The following is a 22,169-nucleotide window of genomic DNA, read 5'->3' as shown; positions in this document are numbered from 1 at the left end:
ACAACTAGAAGGACCCACAGCTAAAAATACATAACTATGTACCAGGGGACTTTGGGAGAAAAAGGAAAAATAAAATCTTAAAAAAAAAAAAATCCTTCCAGCTAGTTAGGAAGCATTACATGGTGCTAACATGCAGTTAATGATGAGAAATTTTATTTTAGACATTATTAAAATTACATTTTTACTCTAATAATTTAAAAGTATGTTCTGTAGGATGCAACAAGATATACGTCATTATATATTCATCAAACCCCATCGAATGTATAATACCAAGAGTGAACCCCACTGTAAACTACTGACTCTGGGTGGTGACGATATGTCAGTGTAGGTTCATCAATTGTAACAAATGTACCACTCTGATGGGGGATACTGATAATGGCTGTGTGTGCGAGGGGCGGGGGTAGGAGATATATGAGAAATCTCTGTGCCTTCTGCTCAGTTTTGCTGTGAACCTAAACCTGCTCTAAAAAATAAAGTTTATTAATATAAAAAGAAAAGTAGCAAGCTCCTTAAATTTAAACATATCTATATACCTATACCAACACTGGCTAACTTATGTGATATAATCAGTTTTCACTGTACATGTTACAGGTTTTATTATTCAGCAGTTTATCCCATAAAGAGATTGTTCTTCATTACTAAGATAATCACTTAATTCTTGCAGAAATATTTCCAGTGATTAGATTATTCTATTGTAAGGAAGTTACCTTGTGTACTGAATCAATGTAAGATAAACTTTTGACTCTCCAACCGTCTATCTCTGAAAAATCAAAAAGAACCCTGAGGGTCATTTCTCACCGTGTTGCTTTCTTTAGTCCTTCATAAGCAAACCAGAGTTCTCCGTCCTCATTTAAATGTTCCAAATCTTCCACAGAGAGCCTGGAAAACAAGGAGGATGAGAAAACCCACCATCTTTCTCAGGTGTTACATGTTTCTAAATGTTTGGTAATGCAAAAGTGATTACCTGCTTCTTACGTCTTCAATGTCATAGCTATCAAGAAGTTGTTTGGTGATCTCAGACATCTTTTCTAAGAGGAAAAGGCAGAGCTGGTTTAAATTACATTTTTGCCTGATTTCTCTCCTTCCATTCCCTTTTTAGGGACTAGTTTTCTGGCTTTACAAAGAATCTCCAGCTAACCGTCTCATCAGCTAACTAACTTACCAGCTGTTCAACCAATCAGCTATTCAACTAACCAACCTGCCAGCTATGAAGCCGACCAGCTACTTAACTTACCATATATTCAACCAATCAGGTGACTAACCAGCCCCATCCCAGTCAAAGGACACATTTCCTCAGAGGTGACATCTATGACAAATTCAGTCTGCACCCAGGGGCTCAGTGACTCATTTTCGTTACCTCTCATTTCCCGTTTCTGTGACTGCACATGTTTTTCCACGTCTATCTTCTGTGTCTGAAGCAGCTCTATCTCCTTTTCAAACTCAGAGATTGTCTGTTTCACAGCAATGACCATACCAGATGAAGAAAAAAACAGCTATTATGCTTTACAGCAGACAAAGGGTATATTACTACAGTATTGAGTACCTGTGCAAGGCGTCCTCCCCGTGGTTTCCTGGTTAAAATCTTGTTAAACCATTGCTGCCCATACAGCGTGGCCTTGAAGCATGTTGAACTGCTCCAAGTATTGTTAGTTATTCCCAGATCTACTTGGTTGTACCCATAGAATGAGTTTCCCTACCATATAAAGGGAAAAAGTAATTACTACAAGCTTGGGGCGGGGTGGGGAGGAAGGAGAGCTGAGAGAAGTAAAATTTCCATACATTCTTTCACTGTGTGACCTCTCGGACGCAAGGATGTGGACAAGGCTGCCCGCTTCGGAAACGCAGGCTCGGGCTCCCCTAGGACTAGAGGTGGTGCAGCAGCAGGACCAGGGGCAGCCAGGAGGTCGGGAGTTGGTGGTGGGGCAAGACTGGGGTCCACGGAGGGGCAGCTCTGGGGGTGGGGAAGAGGCTGTATTCTGCCTTAATTTACCTTGTGAGCTCAGCTTGAGTAAGGGTCACAGGTTTGTGTTTTTGTAGCTGCAGGAGACAGGCAGAGGTGAACAACCCCCCTTGATATTTTCTCAGTTAGTCTAAGTGTTTAAGGGCGACAGCTCCTCTTTCCACAGCGGGTGAGAAGGAAGATCAAATCGACATTCACTGATCGCTTTACATACACAACCTAATCCTTATATCAGGCCCATGAGGTGAGCAGAGAGATCTTCTATAGATTGGAAAACTGAAGCTGGTTAGGTTAAACGGCCTGTTCAGCGGCACGTGGCATCCTGATGGGGGCCCCCAACTAGCCAATCCGAAAGCCCTGCCCTTTGTGAGGTTTCAATCAACACACTAAGTCATGTGTGTATTTGCTTACAGACTAATTATAATATGTATAACGTTATAATGCATAACATGTATAATTTATAACGTGTTATGTGTAACATGTATGACGTGTTATAGTGCGCAACATGTTCAACGTGTTATGTGTAACATGCTATAATGTGTACCATGTAGAACTTGATGATGATGCATTTATTTTCCTTGAAAGTCAGAATAATCTCCTTAACATACCAAGTTGGAGTGTTTGCACCACAGTTTCAGCTACCAAAGAGGAAGTGAGTGACAAATACCGGTGCCTTATTCCAAGTGCCACCACAGGATTTCCCGAGATACAGACTGTGGCCAGATGACAGGACTCCCACAGACTGACACAGTCTTGTGTGACTGCTAAGAATGAATATGTGCTCCTTCCTGATCCCACAGTCCAATCTCCTACTTTTAAACAATAGGAAACCAGGGCCCAGACAATAGGGACAGCTCTGCTGTGACGTGCAAATGTGACCCAGAGTGATTCCTAAAGCTCTTCTAATCCACACATGGCCCTTCCATGACAATTACAGAGAATATCTGCATAATCTTAATAAATTTTCTACTAACACATGTTTCACATATTTAGCAGAAGCTTGAAAGCTTTCCGACCTTACACTGAAATGTTTTGCATTTAAGAACACAGGGACACACAGGTTTGTTCTTCTAGTGGAGAGGGAATTCAATAAGGCTTGATTTTCCCAGCATGCATCATTGTTTTCGTGGATTTTCTGGCAATCATTTAAAATGGAAGGTTCTGATAATAAGGTAATTTAATTTTGAAACAGGTGTTTCTGGATATATAAGAACATGATGGATAGTATAACAAGGGCTCACATCAATTTAGAATGCAATTTGGAAGTATTCTCTAGATCAACATATTTGAATAACTTTATGTAAATATAACTTCAAAAAAGTTAGAAAGCTGACTTTTAAAATATGAAAAACAATTATTGTGAGGTCAAAGGCAGCTTGGGGGTGTACACTTGGGAGAACTGAAGGAATCAGGGTCCTTTCGACTTTGGCCTTTACACAGATGCTTTTAGGTGTCTGATCCTGTGGGAACGTGAAACTGCTCGCTCCATGCAGGTCAGATGACTTAGCCAAAGAGCGCCTGGAAAAGTAAGAAGCGGCTTCTACCTTCGCCTGCTTCCTCAGTTGGGCCACTTCTCCTCTTAAGCCATCGGCGGTGATGTACTCTTCCTCCAGTTGATGCTGCAGCTGCATTTTCTCATCTTTGAGAGCTTTAATTTCTTCTTTCAAAGACCAGATCTGCTTCTCATAGTCTTGTGTTTTCAGTTCAAAACTTTTTTCAAGAAGTCTAGGCAGCAAAAGAAAAAAAAACAATTAAGAATTGTCTCTAAAGTCTTTATTCTGAATTAGACCAATACATCATTTTGAAAATAACAAGAGGAGACTCAGAAAGGAGGAGACAAGTCAATTAGCATTGATTGTGACAGTTCCAATAGACAACAGCCTTATTTTAAGCTGTCTGTTTCCTGTCCCCTTGGGTTAAAGAAGCTTCTTACACCTTCTGATCTGAGAAGTGTGGTTATACAACAGTCACAAACAGGAAATACAAGATAGGGAGGCTGAACTTAAAGACTCAGTGGTGGTTGGGGGTACTATATTCTCGAAGCCTCACTGGTTCTATGTGGTAGGGGACCACTTCCCTCAGCCACCACTGGGAGGGGCCACTTCCCTCAGCAAAGACCTTGGCACATTCTGCCAAGTCTTGGCCCCTGCCCAGTCCCAAGGATCCTTGAGGGGTTTGGGTTGTTCCTAAACAAGTTACTACAGCCATTTAATATGTCAAAGGATCCAGCCCTTCAAATATACTGGAATAAACTAAAGTAAATCCAGGTGCCCAGAAGTCCATGGAAACCCAATTTCCGTGAGAGAGTTGCTCAATTAAATATGGGGTGATTGACCAAGAAAATAACCAAAGAGAGATACATGACCTAGACCAGCCCAACACAGCCACAGGGGCCCATTCAGAACTGATGCAGTCCTAGAGGCTCCCTGAGTTTATTAAATCATCATTCTACTTGCTGGGCTGTCAACTTGGTTCATTTTACGACTTGCTTTTACAGCACAAAGGGAAAAACCCCAAGGAAGAGAGTTACATTCCCAATAGATTTTTATTTCATTTCCTTTTATAGACATTAACTAAGTTTTTAACTTTGCTTTCAGGTTTTTCAAAAAAAACCACAGTGCTCCTAAGCGCCCAATAAAAAATACCTTTGAAGAAGCAAACTGCAACGAGAAGTCTCACGTGAAAAGACTGTTAGACTTGCAGCCTAAATGGGTCAGGAGAGCACCGACAGACTGCAGGCATCTTTGTGCCTCTCGACGGAGGCCAAGGCTTCCCCAGTCAGCCGAATGGGGACCAGCCGTGCTACAGGAGAGTGCTGATGAGGACAGCAAGGAGCTCAAAGTGACTTGGCTCAGCCTGGCTCTCTAAGTCCCCTGCTCGAAATGATGACTCCCTAGTGGCCCCAGGACAGGGTGAGGTGCGAAGACCTGAGCTCCTCTCCCAGAGTTAAGAGTTCATTGAAAAATTGATTATTCAAGGTAAAGTGTCAAATACCTGTATTGTAAAACTGATGTAGGTTCATCAAACACTTCATGTATGTGTGAACTCCTGGAGCTCTTCAGCGATGCTCCCTCCCCTAACTGTCTGGCATCTGGCCTCCTCACCAGACCCAAGCTTTCCTGCTAACTAACTGCACAGGGCAGCCGTAGGTCCTGCCACCCCAGGCAGCCCTGAGCCCTCCAGCCCCCAACAGAGATATGCCAAGAATGTCCCATCTCCCCAACACCCCACCACGCATCCCTCCTTTGAGATCTAAAAGCCTTTGAGTTGACGCCTTAAGAGAAGGGAGCGAGACTGCAGTCGTTGGAGATTAGCAAAGGGTTTGATACTGAGATAGGAAAGATGGGGCCGGTACAGTACAAGGTCATGGGGACCCGCCTTCACCTTTTTGAGGAGGGTTACATCCCATATTCTCTGGGGCAAGAGGTAAGTTAACAGACACAACAGGTGGCAAAGGGAGGGCAGTTTACTTCCTAAGCAATAATCTTACTTCCTTGGACTTAATGGAAGTTGAAAGGGGTGACAGCCTCTAAATTTTTCACTGTCTTAGCAATAAAGGGAAAGCAAGCCATCCCCAGGAGTCCGCTGCCCACAAGTGCAGAAGCTGTGCAGCGTCTGAGAGGTGCACTGTGGGATCTCGCTCTCACCATTCTCGACGTCTCTCACTTCCCCGAAATACTCAGGCCCGCTCTCCTGTACCCGTGCTCTGCTACCTGCAAGCCGAGAAGCAAACAGAAGACAGCAGAGAGAGGAGGAAGCAGGAGCTTTAAGGCAAACTAGATGTCATACCTTCTTTGTTCTTGTTCTTTCTGCACATCATCAAAGAGCTGCTTGGTGAGGTCATCCATCTTTTCTGTGAAAAGAGAAGGCTTTTTGAAATATGTCCGCACGCCAATGCCTTGACTGTTTCATGTCATGTTTAAGAAACTGAGACTGTAAGAACAATCACAGGATATTTACTACCAATAGGACTTAAGATGAGATTGTCATTTTTAAAAATTAGAAATATGGATAAGGGGGAGTTCAAAATAATAATTCTCACAAATATGTCATATTGGAATCTATGAAGAGTTTCATTTATAGCACTTTCATTGGTCTGAATGTCATTTGTTTGATTAAAATGGACATATTGACTTTGAGACAAAACATTATTATTAGAACAGAAACCCTTTGGGAGAAACATGATCATTTATGATTTGGTTTCTCAATCTCGGCACTATTGACACTTCAGGCTGGATGCTTCTTTGCTGCAGAGCGGGGCCATCCCGTGCACGGTAGGATGCTGAGCAGCATGCCTGGCTTCCACCTGCCAGAAGCCAGCAGCACCTCTGCTCCAGCTGTGACAACCAAAAGTGTCTTCCGACATTACCAAATGTCCCCTGAAGGGAGAGCGGAACAAATGCACCTTGGTTGAGAACCACTCATTCACGATAACCAAAAAAATGATAAAGTGTCTGCCTTCATGTGGGGAAGAGAAAGTATAAAAGAGCCACTGTTGCGTTTAAATACAAGAGTCTCTACTACAACCCGTAGGGTAAAGGGGCACCGCACAACTAGGGAACAGTCCCCGGGGCTCTGGCCAGTCTGTGCTATGACAGTCCCACACTCCGACCATGTCCACACACAAACGGTGCAGCCCATCAGAGCCCGACGTCCCTCTCTGTACTGAGCTGACACCCATCCTCGAGTTCTCTCTCATTTCTGAGTCCTGCCCAAGAGGGGAGCCCAGGGATGAGGAGACAATAGCAATCCTCCCAATTACCTGGTTAAAATTTTAAAAAGCCAACAATAATAGTTTGTCCAAAGTAGCATCAAATGTCCCTGGATCAAAATGATTGCTTTAGAACATCATGAGTTAGCCAGGAAATACTCGGGAAAATGCTTAAGCTTTCATTTAGAGGCCAACATATTTGACATAATTTCCATTTTCAATTCGCTCACATTAACTGGCTTCAGTTCTGGCACATACCATCTCGGGCCATTTGCAAAGGGGCTACAGAGGCTGCCCAAATACGACTTTCTTCCTAAGGGCAGCAGGACGGTGTCTGAGCTGGAATCTCAAAAAAGGGGAAGCGACACATGATAACATCCCTTAGTCACAGGTCACAGGGTAAAGAACGTTGGTGCTTCTCACAAAGCGTGGTTTGCCGCGTGCAGGGAGGCCCGCGGGTAAGCAGCTCATCAACACTGGGTCTGAGCGTTTTCAGGCACTTGTTAGGAGGAGGCATAAAATTATCCACCCAAATATGTCAATGCTGTCAAATATATAATTTTCAGGACACACTTGTGGGAATTTAAATTTTCTTGTGGGAAATTCCACTCGAAGTTAGAAAACACAACAAATTCCCAAGAGGAGGGTACTGTAATAAAAAAGGTGGAGGAAAGGCCTTCTCTAACTCGGGGGTGAGGTTTACTCACAGACCTCTGACCTCCCTCTGTTCAGCAATGCTCATACCATCAGTCCTTAGAGACAGGCTGGAGGGCACGCAGGATCTGGAGCAGGAGGTCATGCCCGTCCTTGGCATCATCTGAACGGCCTCTCCTACTCTGTTGGCCAGGACTCGGGACGTTTACTTCATCCTGCCCACATGTGCTTCTCCCACACTCTCACATGAACCCCAGGGCTCCTGTGCCCCCCTGGATCCTGGTGTATCCACCACTCACTGGGCCTAAGGCATGTGCTGGATGCCCAGGCCTGAACCCTCCTGCTCCAGCTGCCTCCACGTCGGAGCTTAAGGCAAAGATCCCTGGACAAGATAGATAATCGAGTGTGGTGATTTAAACTCTCTGGTCAGGAACCACCAGGCTCATGGTCCTGTTGGAATGATTTATAGCAAGTTCTTGCGATTAGAATTTGAGCTGAAAAGTTAAGGACAGACAGAGCTAGGCTCAGGGTAGCTGCCCAAAGCCCTAAATGAAAGTGATACCACTGGTTGCAGGGGTCTGCCTCTGACAGCCTGCGGGTGACGTGGCTCAAGCGCTAAGGAGGGCCCTTCGTCCAGGGCCAGGGCAGTGACAGAGGATGTGGGTACCACTTAGACCAAGTAACTTGGACAGATGTCAAATTTGACCACAAATCCTTGGCAAGCAACAAACATGACTCCAACATTACCCTAACTGTGCATCGGGATCGGCACAAAGTTAAAAAAAAAAAAAAAAAAACACATATGTCTGAACCACCCCTGCCACCACCACCCACAGACACACCCATGCACACACACAGACACACGCCCCCATTTCCTGATGGAAAAGCTCCAGGCTGGTGGCCTAACCACCTGTGCTTTGCAAATGGCCCAGGAGGTCCTGAGTCAGGGATTGCTGTGCCGTCTGACAAAAGACGGAAATAAAACAGATGAACCTAAAGGATAAAGTTACCGCAATTAAAATATAGTTATTCTCTGTGGAGCAAAAATTCTCTCCTTACACTAAGTATACACCAGACTCCTGATTCAGCCTAAACCTCGGTTCACACCCAGTAGTTTTCCCCGAGGGACTGGACAAGGGAACGTATGAATGTATGTATCAGGCCACCCTGGGCCTTACCTTTCAACTCTTCTGTCTTCTCTTGGAGCTTCAGCTGTATTTGCTCTTTTTGTATTTCCAGTTCTGAATTATGCTTCTGAAGCTTTGCCAATTTCTAGCAAAGGGAAGATAACAAAAAGCTTTTTGAAAACCTCACTTCAAGTTTTGCCATCAGTGCCTCTCTTGGGGAACTTTTTCCCGGTCACCACTCCTGTCCACAGATAACAACAGGCACCAGCCCACTGCAAGATGCTGCACTCAGTTTCACATGCGAGGGCTCCACATGACTTCAAGGAGACACTCGTGCCCAACCTGGCCCAGCAATGGTTAAAAGCAAGGAGGAAGAGGGGCTGGCCCCGTGGCTGAGTGGTTAAGTTCGCGCGCTCCACTGCAGGCAGCCCAGTGTTTCACTGGTTCGAATCCCGGACGCGGACATGGCACTGCCCATCAAACCACGCTGAGGCGGCGTCCCACATGCCACAACTAGAAGGACTCACAATGAAGAATATACAACTATGTACCGGGGGGCTTTGGGGAGAAAAAGGAAAAAAAAAATAAAATCTTTAAAAAAAAAAAAAATCAAGGAGAAAGATGCAAAGCCAAGGTCTCCTCAAAGTCAAGGAAACTCCTCTATCCTTTTCTTGAGCTTCTTGATAACCAGGGTATTTGTATATTTAATATGATATAAATAATATATGATATAGAGTGGATTCACACTTTGAGAGTGTTATCATTCAGGAAGGATGTGTGACCACGACAGAAGTTCTAGATTCTCTTGGTAAAGTGCTTGCTGGCAGCTGGAGGCCCCTTGGTGCTGATGGTTAGTGACTGGCAGGGTGGGCAACGCCAGCAGCTGTGTGGGTGCAGCTGGGCACTGGGCGATGTTGAGGGCAGAGGGATGCCCCGGGGCTTCAGACCACCACAACTCTGGGTGCTGTAGGACTTTGGAAAGTGCAGGAGAATGGACGGTAATAAAGTCCACCACCTCAGAAAACACTAGCTCACGCTTATGCCGGGCTCTATGGTAGGCATTTGGCTAAATTACCTCATCTGACAATTTTAACATCACAACAACTCTATCAGTCCCTTTTTGTTATTCCCATTTTATATAGGATGGAACTAAAGTTCAGAGAGGGTAAGGGACTTGCCTAAGGCTGCCCAGCCAGGCAGTAGCAAAGACAAGATTTGAACCCGGGACATCTGATTTCTATGTCTACTGCTCTTTCTCCTACACCACAGAGATGAAAACCTGCCCCAAGCTTTGCACTACTGTTCTGGGGAAGACGTTTCAGGGCACACACCAGATGGACAAGCGATAGAGGACCAAGTCATCCTGGAAGAGAGTGAAGCATTCAACCAGGGCTCCTTCTCATGCTTTTCATCACTTGACAAAAGTTGAAAAGAAGAGGAAACCTTATGTTGCGCTTCTTGTAGCATGAGCCTCCGCCTCTTCCCCCAGACTCTACACCTCTGATCTCCCCTCCCCTAAAAGGCAGGCTCCCTCTGGTAATGGAAGCCAATAGCAAAATGTGATGTGCTCTGCAGAAATCCGCTGTGTGGGAAAATGCTGCACTGCGATCTCTTCCACGGACAGACTCACGACACATTTCCAGGGTCACCAGCAACACAGACCTCTTCCATGGCAGCCTTGTATCTCTTCCCCTTCTCCTCATAATTGTGCCTGTGGGTAGCTGCTCTGTCCAGTTCTGATTCCAGTTTCTGAATCTTCTCCACATCACTGGCCCGAAGAGCAGCCAGGCTGGTCAGCTTCTCCACCAGCCCATGGTTCTCTTTGTGCTAGAGAAAAGAAACAGCAGATGCTTAGGGGTTTATCCAAAATAAAGATGCTGTTCCAATGTCTCACAACATTTAACATGGCATCTAAATCTATCAGAGGTTTATGTACACTGATCACATTTCTCATTACGATGGCAGGTACCAGCATCTTCATCCCAGTGAAAATAGCAAGGAAGATCTACCTGGTCAGGCAAACGTCTTCCTGAGCTGGTGGCTCTTTTATAGTAGGAACAGTCCAATCCTCGAGCTCCAAGACAACCCTAGAGTTGCAGGGTGAACTGCGTCCTGCACTGCCCACCCCCAAATTCACGTCTTGAAGTCCTAATACTCAGTACCTTGGGACATCACTGCATTTGGAGTTAGGGTCTTTAAAAAGCAATCAAGGTAAAATGAGGTGAGCCCTAATCCAGTTTGACTGGTGTCCTTATAAGAAGAGATTAGGACAAAGATACACACAGAAGGAAGATGATGTGAAGACACAGGGAGAAGATGGCCAAGTGCAAGCCAAGGAGACACACTTCAGAAGAAAGGAACCCTACCAACAACTTGATCTTGGACTTCCAGCCTCCAGAACTGTGAGAAAATAGATGTCTGTTGTGTAAGCTGCCCAGCCTGTGGTGGTTTGTTATGGCAGCCCAAGCACAGGAATACACCTAGAGCAGAGCCCGGGCAGTGTTGGGAGTCCCACGGGCCCTGCTCCCAGTTGGCTATGGCTGATTTCAGTGCTGTTCTGCACAAGCCATATATCATGCACTCTTGTTATACAGCAGCACAAGGAGGACAAAATGCACCAAAATCTCAAGTCGGTTTGTTTGCACGTTCATCCACTAAGGACTCGTATGGTCTAGCTCAGGGCTAAGTTTACAGTTCGCCTTAGCAGAACCTCAGTATTATCTGAGACAGGCCTGGGAGTGAGTTTTATAGATCTGGACACTGCATATTCCACAGCCCTTCCCCAGTGGATGACAGTGTATGGATTTTTTTTTCCTACGAGTGGGAATGATGTGGGGCGTCTTCCCAAACTAGGCAGGGCTGCAGCCAAACCATATGGACCTTTGGGCAAATTTGAAAATGGCAGTTCCTCTGGGCCAACACAGCACTGAGGGAGCATGGCTTGGCACGCAGATAGCATCTTTGTGCAAATTAGAAAAAGGTCCCCCTGCCTCAAGGAGGTACAGCTTTATGCCAACGCACATGAGCTGGAAGTTGAAGCCAGGCTGGATTTCAGCCTCACCTAGGCTCTTGGGCAAGTGACTTTGTGCAGTGTAAAACATACACAACCACATGTGGCAGCCCTTTACAGTGTGCTTGTGTTTTCTAGTCCAGGTGGTCCATATAAACTGTCTGACCCTCCTAACATGGGCATAAATCTCGACAGGATAGCTAAAGAATTGGCCCAGAACAAAATATATCTGTCAGAAAAAGTACATATGAAAGATGCATTATGAACATCTACCTGATCTTCTAGCTTTTTCTGCAAACGCTGGACCCTGTAAGTAAGCTGAATGTTGAGCACGAATCGTCGGATATTCTGGAATCTGCGTCTGGCCAGCCACGCCCGTGCATATTTCTGAAGGATCACAGCCTTGTGCTCCTCCAGCATCTTTAAAACAAGATTTTGTGAAATGCAGACTGGATCTCCACTGTTTCTCTCATCGACTCCTCCAATGTTGAGAGATGCGACTACTAAAACATCCCTACAGCGTAAAACATGAATTTCTTGTAATGAACCCGCACAGCCCTATTAGCCCTAGACTTCGGAAACAGTAACCAAGTCCTACCTGCAGCAGACATGCATGAACAGACTGTCGCATACCAGAGCTTCCTGCTCCACATCATGCAAAGAAACTCTCTCATTACTATTGGTGAGAAATAACATGAGCCCTGAGAAACCCATGTCCCAAGAAAGCACGTGGTCTCAGGCGCACCTTTCGATACCTCCTCCTGGCCAGGAATCCTCGGGTGTAGGCCTGGACGGTGATGGTGGCCACACGAATCAGCTGGTACAAGTTGCGAACAAGATATCCACGACAGTACTTCTGAATGATTATGGCGGCCCACGCTTCTTTCAAGGCTGTTGCGGTGACAGCTTTCCTTGGTTAAAAAGAATGTAGAGTAAATCTGTTATCCACAGAGCACCGACTTCTACGACAGAGTGACAAGCTTGTGCAGCCCTTTTCACTCAGGAATATTCAAACGTTTTGCAAATCCACACATTAAACTCTGCAAGGGGCTTATTCTAGCGCCTACTCAAGATCAGTCATCCTCTCCTCTTCACCCTGCTCTGAACGAGGATCCAGGCACGAGGAACCACGTGTGAACTTTCACACTCTTCGTATCAGGCTGATCAGTCCGTCACTCACGCACCCAGAGACTTTGATCACAAAACTGTACTTTGGCACTGCATGTGCTCTTGTGGGAAATTACGCTGCGGGCTCTGGATCGGGGGTTGGCAAACTACGGCCTGGGGCCAAATCTGCAGTCCTCCACATGTTACAGTAGAGTTTTATCGGAACACAGCCACACCGACTATTTACATATTGCCCATGGCTGACTTCATGCTTCCATGGCAGAGTTGAACAGTTGTGAGAGAAACTGCATGGCCCAAAAAGCCCAAAGTATTTGGCCCTTACAGAAAGTTTGCTGACTCCTATCTAAAGGACTGGAAGTGAAGACAAAGTTCTCACCTTCAGAGTTTGCAACCTCATGGAAGAGACAGACTGACAAATGGCCAAGAGAGATAAGAGGAAAAAGAAAACGACTACTAAGAGAGCTGTAAGAGAGATCTTACAGAACTATCATTCTGCTTGGGAAGGGCTGACACGGGAGCCAGCCCTTGATGGAAAGGGATTTCTTTAGACAACGAAGGTTAGAAAAGGAATCTCAAGCTGCAGGACCAGAGAAGGCATGGAGGTCTAGCAGTGTCTGAAACACTCAGAAAAAAAGAATTTGTCTGGAATTGCTAGACTATAAGATACATGGAGAAAATTAGCAGTCAGTGAGGTTAGAAAAATAGATGGGGACCATTTGTTATTCAAAAAATATATTTATTGGGGGCCAGCCCAATGGCATAGTGGTTAAGTTCAGCACGCTCTGCTGCAGTGGGCTGAGGTTTGCAGGTTTGGATCCCAGGCATGGACCTACTCCACTAGTCAGCCATGCTATGGCAGCGACCCTCATATAAAGTGGAGGAAGACTGGCAACAGATGTAAGCTCAAGGCTAATCATCCTCAGCAAAAAACATATATATATATATATATATATATTTATTGAACACCTACTACGTGATAGCCACTGTGCTGTGTTCTAGGTATGGATGCAACAGGAACCAGACAAGTACAGCCCCTGTCCTCACAGAAAGTCCATTCTTATGAGGGCATCTAGGCCATGGGGGCCTTGAACACCATCCATGTCAGAGACTGAGTGCTCTTCTGCTGGAAGCAGGGGCCCCTGGAGGCAGTATCGGCAGGAGCAGGGCAGTGGCTCCATCAGGCCCCACTTTAGGAAGATGGGAGAGAAAGGCACAGGTGGAGGGCTGTGCTGTAAGACTGTAAGGCACGAGATGATGAAGGCCTCACTCAGGGTAGGGGTACGGGAATGGAGGAACAGGACAGACACAAAAGGCAAGGGAGGGTAGAATTGTCGTGGTAATTCCCAAACGGAAAGGGAGGATGAGTCTGGGGAAGAGGATAACTCGAGTTTCCTCCCCTGTAGACTGCTGCTATTAACTGATCCAGGGGCACGGAAGGGGAGCCTGGCTGCGCGTGCACATAAGACGGTCGCCTGGGGCAGGTGGGTGAACCGGCAAGTCCATTTGGGTCGTGCTGAACTGAAGGCTGTGGTGCATCAACCACAAGGAGAAGCCCAGATGCTGCTGGAGGCCAGGCCTCAAGCTCGGGAAGAGGTCAGGCTCAGTGGCACAGCCTGATCCTTAAACACCTGCATTCTCAACTACCCTCACAGCCTGCCAAGGAGGGAGGCAGGGTGGACACACAGAAGCACACAATGCTATCCAGAAAGGATGCCTGTCTCACTGGCCAGCCTGCCGCAGCCTCTTGGAAGCACTCAAGGAGGGGTAGGAGGGGCGAGGCTGGTGGAACTGCCCTCCACTCAGCCATGCCCTAGGGGCCAATGCAGTAGCCCCACCCGGGGGCTCTGTGTTTGCTGGCGGGGCCTTGCCATGGATCCCCTCAGGTATTATGTCCCATTCCCGCCACCCCCGCCATATGCACGTAAGCTGATCAGCGGCTATTCATGGCGTCCTTACTCAGGGGCTTCGCTAGGACCCTGATCATCTCAGGCATTTTCAATTCCCATAGACAAGGGGCCCAGTGCCTCTCCCTGGTCTCACTGGGAATTCTGACCTTCTTTAGCAACACCTTGATGGGGGCTTCCTCTCTTCAGGGTCCTGGTTGTCACCTCTGCCACATGGTGACAACAGGCAGAGTCAGCACTATCTGCCCCTGAAGACACCCTTCTCACCTCAAGGCTCATGGCCACCTTGGGGACCCACACACACATCTGTACCCCAGGTCCCAGGAAAAAGGCCCTTTGTCCTTGACAGGCCCCTCCCCATAGAGGTAAGGGGCGAAGAAAGCTCTACAATTCCACACTCTTCCTTGGTTCCCACATACCTCACGGTCTGCTGACCCCGGAAGTACCGCTGGATTATCAGGGCAGCTTGTTTCTCTCGGAGGAATTTTTTTCTCTGGAGCCAGCCACGAATGTGCTTTTGTATCATGACACAACTCTGCCTCAGTTTATCCAATCGGAGTTTCTCTAAATAAGCCACTTGTCCCGCTCTGAAGAAAATTTTGGTTTTACCAAACTGGTACTGATTAGAATCCTGGAAAAGAAAAAGGATATAATCAGAAACAAAATATTTCAGATTTTCTACAGTATTTGGAAAAGATATTTAGAGATTCAAACATGCCAAAAACATGGTTATTTTGACATATCTGTTCTTTGGCACAAAGCAGAAAAATTCTGATTGTGATCCAGAAGTTTGTATTTTAACTTGTCTGTTTAAAGCCACTTTTGGGAGAAAGAAGTGGACTTGAGGCTGAAATGTCCACCTGTGGGGTGAGCAGGGGGTGTATATTCTTGGAGATTCTCAGCCTTTCCTATGTGGTTTGCACAAAAGAGCAGAGGCACCTGGAAAGGCTTGGTTTCTGTCTTCATTTTGGCTTCTCTTCACCACCCCCTTTCCTGGCCATCGAAACTCTTTCTCTACCTCTTTTCTATCATAATCCATGGCTTCAGCAATAACTCAAATCCACACTGGGAACCGTGTCTGGAAGACCCCTGGCTTACTGTCCCTCTAGTTGACTGTGTAACATTAGCCAGGCCCAGGGAAGCTCCCTAGATTGTGGGGAAACTGAGCAGGACAGGAGGATACTGGGGGAGGCCAGGGTTCGGATGCGGGTCCCTAAAGGAGACTCCTGCTGCCAGGAGATGACGCCCCACAAGTGTGCCTGCTCTGATCTCCTGAGCACGTAAATGCTGGGGCACGCTGCCATTCTTCTTAGGCATTCGTGACAACTGCGGTCCTGAGACAGAGGCAAAGATGAGGAAATGCATCTGGGAGACGAGCTGCTCAGGAAGAGCCCGTGATTCCAGGGGATGAGGATGACTGACCTGGATGAGCCTGTGTAAAACCACTTTGCACACCTCCTTCTTATCACCGAACGAAAGCTCCTGCTTGGTCATGAGGATACCGTAGCGACTGTAGAACTCGATGTACGTCCACCTGGAAAGTCAAACCAGGAGCTAAGGAGGTGTGCTGGAGAGGAAGCGTGTCATGTCTGTGGACCCCCCAGACCTGCTACTGTTGGTGGGGTAGGGGTGGGATCTGTTCCAGGCATGGTGCCCCTGACCTTTGACCCATCTCCCTCCCAGAACACCTCCTAAACCTCACCCAGAGCACACCTGTCTGCACCCTGACTGTTTTTGTTAACACTCCACTCCAGCCACTGTCTTCTTCCTCCCCCTCCAGCTCCCTTTCCCAGGGGCGCCGGGGAGGCAGCAGGCAGCCCTCACTGGCAGCAGAGATGGGTGATGGGGTGATGGGGTGGTGGTGACGGCGGCCTCTGTCCTGCACACTGCCTATTTATCACCCTCTTCTCGCCTTCCCACAGCACAGTGGGAGAAATCTTAGGGGCATTTTACAAAAGTATCTGACCAAGAACATCGCAGCTGTTCCCTTGGTTCTTAGCGTGGACCTGAAGTTGGACACTATTCCCCGAAAACAAAGACTGACCACATACCTGGAAGGGTAGCTCTGTGCACTGATGCGAATTGTTTCCAAAACACCACAGGCTCGCAGCTGCTGAACAATTCTTTTGGAGTCAAACCTTAAAGTAGATGAGTTTCTACAGTCACATGTTGCTTAAGGATGGGGACACGTTCTGAGAAAGGCGCCGTTAGGAGATTTCGTCGTTGTGTGAACATCATAGAGGGGACTTAGACAACCCTAGATGGTAGAGCCTACTACACACCTAGGCTCTATGGTACTAATCTGCTGGGACCACCGTTGTATATGTGGCCTGTCAGTGACCAAAACGTCATTACGCAGCATATGACTGTAATGCGTTAAGTCATTGTAATTGATAAACATGCCCCTAAACAGTGTGCAGACTTGCCCAGACTGTGAGCTCCTAGAGGCAGGATCCACCTCTGTAATTCCCATGCCAGGCACCCAGCAAATACTTAATAAGGATCTGTTGGATGTCAAAGGAAGACAGCACCTCTGAGACAGTTCAGAAAGCTATACAGAGAATCCAGAGACTAGGAGAAGGCCTGTAGGGGTCTGGCCCTTGTGTTGAGCTTCAAATGACAACAGAGAGGAAGAAATGTTCAAGCTTACCTCGTCCAAGCACCCATTTGATGCCTGAGTTCCCGTTACAAGACATCCAACAGGAGGTCCTCTGGCTTAGGTCTGACCCCCTGGTGACCCACAGACACGTTCACCACCTCCATGGACAGCGTGTCCCCCTTAGCCTCCTCTTAGCTTGAGTCAGCTAAGAGAGACTGTAACTTCCACTCAAGGATCTGGGACCTTTTCCTTGGGGCCCTAGGGAACAAGTCTAATGTCTCGTGTCATGTTTTAGGGTCAAACTTCTGACCCCTCCACAGCCTTTCTCCTACAAACACATACAAATTCTTATAACCAAGGAAAAGGTCCTGGCTTTCTCAGTTGCATAAGCGTCAGTTGTAGACTATTCTTTCCAGTCTAGCTCCTTTGCTGATCCTGGAGACGAGGTGGCTTAGCCAGAGGGGTTGTGCTAACATTGTATGCAAAGGGCAGAATTATGATGAGACACTTAAAAACCCAGAAACAGTAAAGTTCAAGATAATTATAAGCAAATTCTCCAACATCATGACAGAAACAGCTTCCTCCATGTTTCCCTCCCTGGTGCTTAAGGACACTTACTCAAAGGGTAACTTCTCATCATTTGGCTTGATGCATCGAACGTAGTGGGGCGTGGTTGCACTGAGGGTCTCCATGAGCAAGTACAGAGAGCTGCGGAACTAGGGGACAAGGTTAGAGAACAAAGTTGTGCTGAAAGTTAATGCTCAGATCAAGGCGGACAAAAAAAAGTCCAACCTTGGTAAGCTACTCAAGAAGAGGAAAAGTTGACTTGATGCATAAATATCTGTTACAAAAGCTTTTAGTCCATGACTACTGTTCTGGGCAGACCACAGCTCTGTCCAAGAATCCCAGATAGCAGAGAACTTAGTGAATCATGTTATCGTCCAAACATGCGGTTTGCTCAGGTGTGTGTGGCCTTAGAGGTTGAGGGACAATGACAATGAACCAGGGCTTTTCTCTGCATTTTATTTATGTCAGATTGGAAGCAGCTCAGTACCTGTGTGCAGGCCTGAAATGGTCCTCCCAGGGCCTGGCTCCCTGGGGGGCGGGCCCTGTGCCCTCAGCCCCTCCCTTGCCCTCAGACCCTTTCTCGGTACCTTGCTCCCCACTGTGCTCCGGAAGTGCTTGCTGTTTGGTTTGATGACTTGCTTTGCAGATTTCACTGTGATTGCTGAACCGAAAGGGGAAGAAGGAACTGGATTTTCTATGAAAAAGTTGGCGCAGAGATGAAACTGGAAGGAACAGAGAGGGTTTCAGTGTCAAGTATTCACCCACAGCCGTCAGCTGGTACAAGCCAAGTAAATGGGCACGACAACCCCCTCTAAACTAGGGAGGGCAAAGTAACAATCTTGGCCACGTCTCAGATCCACAAGGGGACTATCCTCATTCAGGATGACCCGTGGCTTCTTTCCCAGGAACGGGAGCAGAGGGGACAACCATGTGAACATCTGCATGTGGTGTCACTCAAAGTATCAGAAAAGCGGTAAGACTTACTCTTCCTGCCTCTGTGCCCCGGCTCACGTGTCTGCACGTGGAATCTCCTCCCTCCTACCCCATGCTCTCATCCCCACAGATCCGAACCCTTCCCGATATTCAAGGTTCTGTTAAAATATTTTCCGTCCTTACTTCCCTTCACTATACTTGCCCTCGTGCCCCAGCAGGAATTAACCCAACTTCCCATGAACTACCTTAATCTTTCATTTGTAACTCTTTTAAGACGCTCATTACTCTCTATCTTGCATGAATTATTTCTTTAAACGTCTTATTTTCTCTCTTAGAGTGACCCTCATATTTCTTTAAGTCAGACGTTGAGAATCTCCTTCAAGAGAGTCCCTGTGCACTGCATCCTTGTGCGCCCCCACGCAACGAGCGGATCTGAAATCCCCGGGCCTCTGACAGCGTTTATGCTTAGTGAGACAGCCATCTGTGCTTAGACACGTCCTGCCTGCACCTGTCAGACTGGAGCCCAGGGGATGCTTGGGGGTGAGTGAACAATTGGTGTATTAAGTCAACTAATTTTGTACACAAGATACAGGCCATTTCCACATTGAATTCTGTATCATAAATCAGTTTTAATAATGGAAGTTGTCATGCCCTGTGATTTATTTATGATCATTAGCAGAAGGGCTCATGCTCATTTGGGGAAATGCCAAAACACTTGAACATTGGTGCTGGCCTGGTGGCACAGTGGTTAAGTTCACACTTTCCACTTCGGCAGCCCAGGGTTCACGGGTTCGCATCCCAGGCACGGACCCACACACTGTTCATCAAGCCATGCTGTGGTGGCATTCCACATACAATATACAGGAAGACTGTCACAATTTTAGCTCAGGGCCAATCTTCGGAAGATTGGCAATAGATGTTAGCTCAGGGCCAATCTTCCTCACCAAAAAAAAAAACCGCCTGAACATTGACAAAGGACTGGGGATCTCTCATCTTTTAAAAGAAGGAAATTAAACATGATAACCAAATCTTCAAAAAAATGAAGTCTCATGTATGAAATATCCTTATTCTCAAATTTTAATAAGGAAATCTTTAGGGCTGGCCTGGTGGTGCAGCAGTTAAGTGCACATGTTCCGCTTTGGCGGCCCAGGGTTCGCTGGTTCGGATCCCGGGTGCAGACATGGCACCACTTGACAAGCCATGCTGCGGTAGGCATCCCACATACAAAGCAGAGGAAGATGGGCATGGATGTTAGCTCAGGGCCAGTCTTCCTCAGCAAAAAGAGAAGGATTGGCAGCCAATGTTAGCTCAGGGCTGATCTTCCTCAAAAAAAAAAAGAAATGTTTAAAGAGGAAAAGAAAAAGCCAGAAGTCGTTCTTCTGGCGACATTTCATCACACAGAACCATGGGTGTGAGGAGCTCACCACCTCAAGCAGCACTCCCTCCCTGTCGCTCTCCCTTGGTCTTGCTTTGTTTTCCCCCTGCACTTAGCATGACCAGTGCCTTCCCCTCTAAGGCACGTCGCCCCCCTGGAATGTGATCTCCATGGAGGCAGGAACTCTGCCTGCCTTGTTCACTGCTGTATGCTCAGAATCTACGACACTGCTTGGTACATGACAGGTGCTGCATAAATATTTGTGATTGAATGCATAAAATGTGACCTGTGGTTCTTTCAATGGTTGTATTAGCTGTCCCTCCTCTGTCATCTGCCCTTTCGATTTCTGATTTTGCATAGAGTGGAGATCTGTATGCTTTCAGAAGCAAGAAACATATTTTAGTCCCAATTCTAAAATACCTGTTATTTGTATGTAGAAGCGACAATTAGCCACTGCAAGATGGTTAATACACACACACACACTTCTTACTCTTTCCTCATACACATCTAGATCCATGTCAAGCACCTAATGAAGAACATCAATTACCCCTCAGGACTTTACAAACCTTGCTTGCTCTCAGGATTTCAACCAGCATGTCATAGACAGTGTCTCTGTTCTTCTCCAGGAAACCTTCACACTGATACTCTACCTACGCAGAGAAAGGAATGAATTATTTCCAAAGAGGCAAAAGCAGACAGCATCTAGGCGCCACAAGTTTCTTTTCTTTTTTAAGAAAGATTAATGAAGGGGCTATAACATAAAGACAATATTTCAAAAAGAGATTCATTTCTGTTGATCACAGCAACCCCATTATGGAAAGCTCAGACAGCCGGGGCTAGGTCAGGTGATGGAAAGAGCCCGGCTCGCCCACACCTGGATTTCCCACTAGCCACGGATCGCTCTGCACCCTGCTGGTAGTTCCCTCTGGCTACCGGTGACCAGTGTTCCCTGCCATGTGTGCAGTTAATACAACAAAACCTGGCTTGGGGCTCACTTTGCCTTTGAACTCACCAGGAGGAGGAAAAAGCTCAGTAACTGTCCATTGGGTTCAAACAGAAACGTTCTCCTAAGTCAGCATTAATGTGGTAGAAAGGAAAGAAACACTGATCAGCGGACCGCAAAGCCACGGAGGGGCACGGAAGCCCTTACGGTCAGTCAGGTTGAGAGTGGGGCGGGGTCTGCACTGCTTAGCTCAGCTTAGAGAATTTAGCTTGGAGGAACTCTCCATGCCGCCCTCTCTGATTCATAAGGCCTCTCGAATCCCTCAAACATCAAGATATCCAATGCGGCTGGTTGAACATGCAAATCTCCGGGTTGTGTATTTTAATACGTGATATATATTCTTCATAAATTAAAAAAACGCATTAAAAATAACATTTTAAAAGTTAACTGTGAGGCTTTTAGGGGTGCTGGGATCTGGAGGCAGAGAGGGTATTCAGGGACCCCTGGGCAGGGACTCCGCTTTGTCCCCCTGGGTAAGAAAGTGTCCTTAATTGGTGCAGAGTTTGGGTTAAGAACCAGGAACCCTGGCTGTGTGTAAACACTCTCTTGTGAACGGAGTACACGGATGACTGTTGTATAAATTCTTCCAGGCTGGCGGTGCAAACCACTAGTATAAGTGGGCAAAGGTGTAACAAATCTAGAGCTTTCCCCACCCAGGGAGACCATCTACAGGGACAGTGTCACAGGCGGCTGAGTGCCTCTGCTGGGGGCCCTGGGCACCGAGGGGAGACGTGCTGACCTCCTGCATCTAAGCATAGCTGCCTTGCTTTGAAATGATTTTATCTCCTCGGCTAATTAAAGTGAAAACCTAAGCTGACCTGAGAGTGTGTACGGCGTCTTCCGACCCAACACAGTCCATACAAAATGCTGCACTGTCAGCTCTTTCAAGGGGGCCTTCTTGGCAGTGCCAGGTGACGGAATTAAATGCAGAGAGACTATGAATTACAAAGAGGGTCTTGAAGTAAATCCCATTTATGCTTTGTATCAAGTCTGACCCCTCTTTTTTCTTTTTCCCCTTGAGATCCGAACAGTGACATTATAAAGAACAATGACCAGAAAATATAAGGACATAGCATCCTTCATTTCTAATGTATCTTTTCAGGAACTACCTGAAAAACTCTAAGCACTGAAAGGCTATTGTATTTTACAGGATTCTTTCAGCCCGCAAATATTATTACAGCTTTCCAGCTCCTTGTCC

General features: G+C 46.7%; 1 protein-coding gene across 2 annotated transcripts in view; it reads right to left on the bottom strand.

Moving 5' to 3' along the window:
* MYO5C (myosin VC) overlaps positions 1 to 22,169 on the bottom strand; it is a 92,368-nt gene that overhangs the window by 29,610 nt on the left and 40,589 nt on the right. For both annotated transcript variants that reach the window (XM_005603044.4, XM_070236418.1), the window contains exons 14-28: positions 20,535 to 20,618; positions 18,248 to 18,382; positions 17,712 to 17,809; positions 16,546 to 16,632; positions 15,917 to 16,028; positions 14,914 to 15,125; positions 12,208 to 12,373; positions 11,736 to 11,882; positions 10,115 to 10,279; positions 8,504 to 8,597; positions 5,750 to 5,813; positions 3,505 to 3,685; positions 1,358 to 1,451; positions 965 to 1,028; positions 799 to 879 (exon numbers count right to left, since the gene is read on the bottom strand). In XM_005603044.4, coding sequence (XP_005603101.2) covers positions 799 to 879; positions 965 to 1,028; positions 1,358 to 1,451; positions 3,505 to 3,685; positions 5,750 to 5,813; positions 8,504 to 8,597; positions 10,115 to 10,279; positions 11,736 to 11,882; positions 12,208 to 12,373; positions 14,914 to 15,125; positions 15,917 to 16,028; positions 16,546 to 16,632; positions 17,712 to 17,809; positions 18,248 to 18,382; positions 20,535 to 20,618 — 1,784 coding nt within the window. The remainder of the gene's footprint in view (positions 1 to 798; positions 880 to 964; positions 1,029 to 1,357; positions 1,452 to 3,504; positions 3,686 to 5,749; positions 5,814 to 8,503; positions 8,598 to 10,114; positions 10,280 to 11,735; positions 11,883 to 12,207; positions 12,374 to 14,913; positions 15,126 to 15,916; positions 16,029 to 16,545; positions 16,633 to 17,711; positions 17,810 to 18,247; positions 18,383 to 20,534; positions 20,619 to 22,169) is intronic.

Source organism: Equus caballus, chromosome 1, assembly GCF_041296265.1.
Source record: "Equus caballus isolate H_3958 breed thoroughbred chromosome 1, TB-T2T, whole genome shotgun sequence".
Classification (NCBI taxonomy): Eukaryota; Metazoa; Chordata; class Mammalia; order Perissodactyla; family Equidae; genus Equus; species Equus caballus.
Note: the sequence above shows the minus strand (reverse complement) of the source record. Positions and strands in the feature narration are given on the sequence as shown.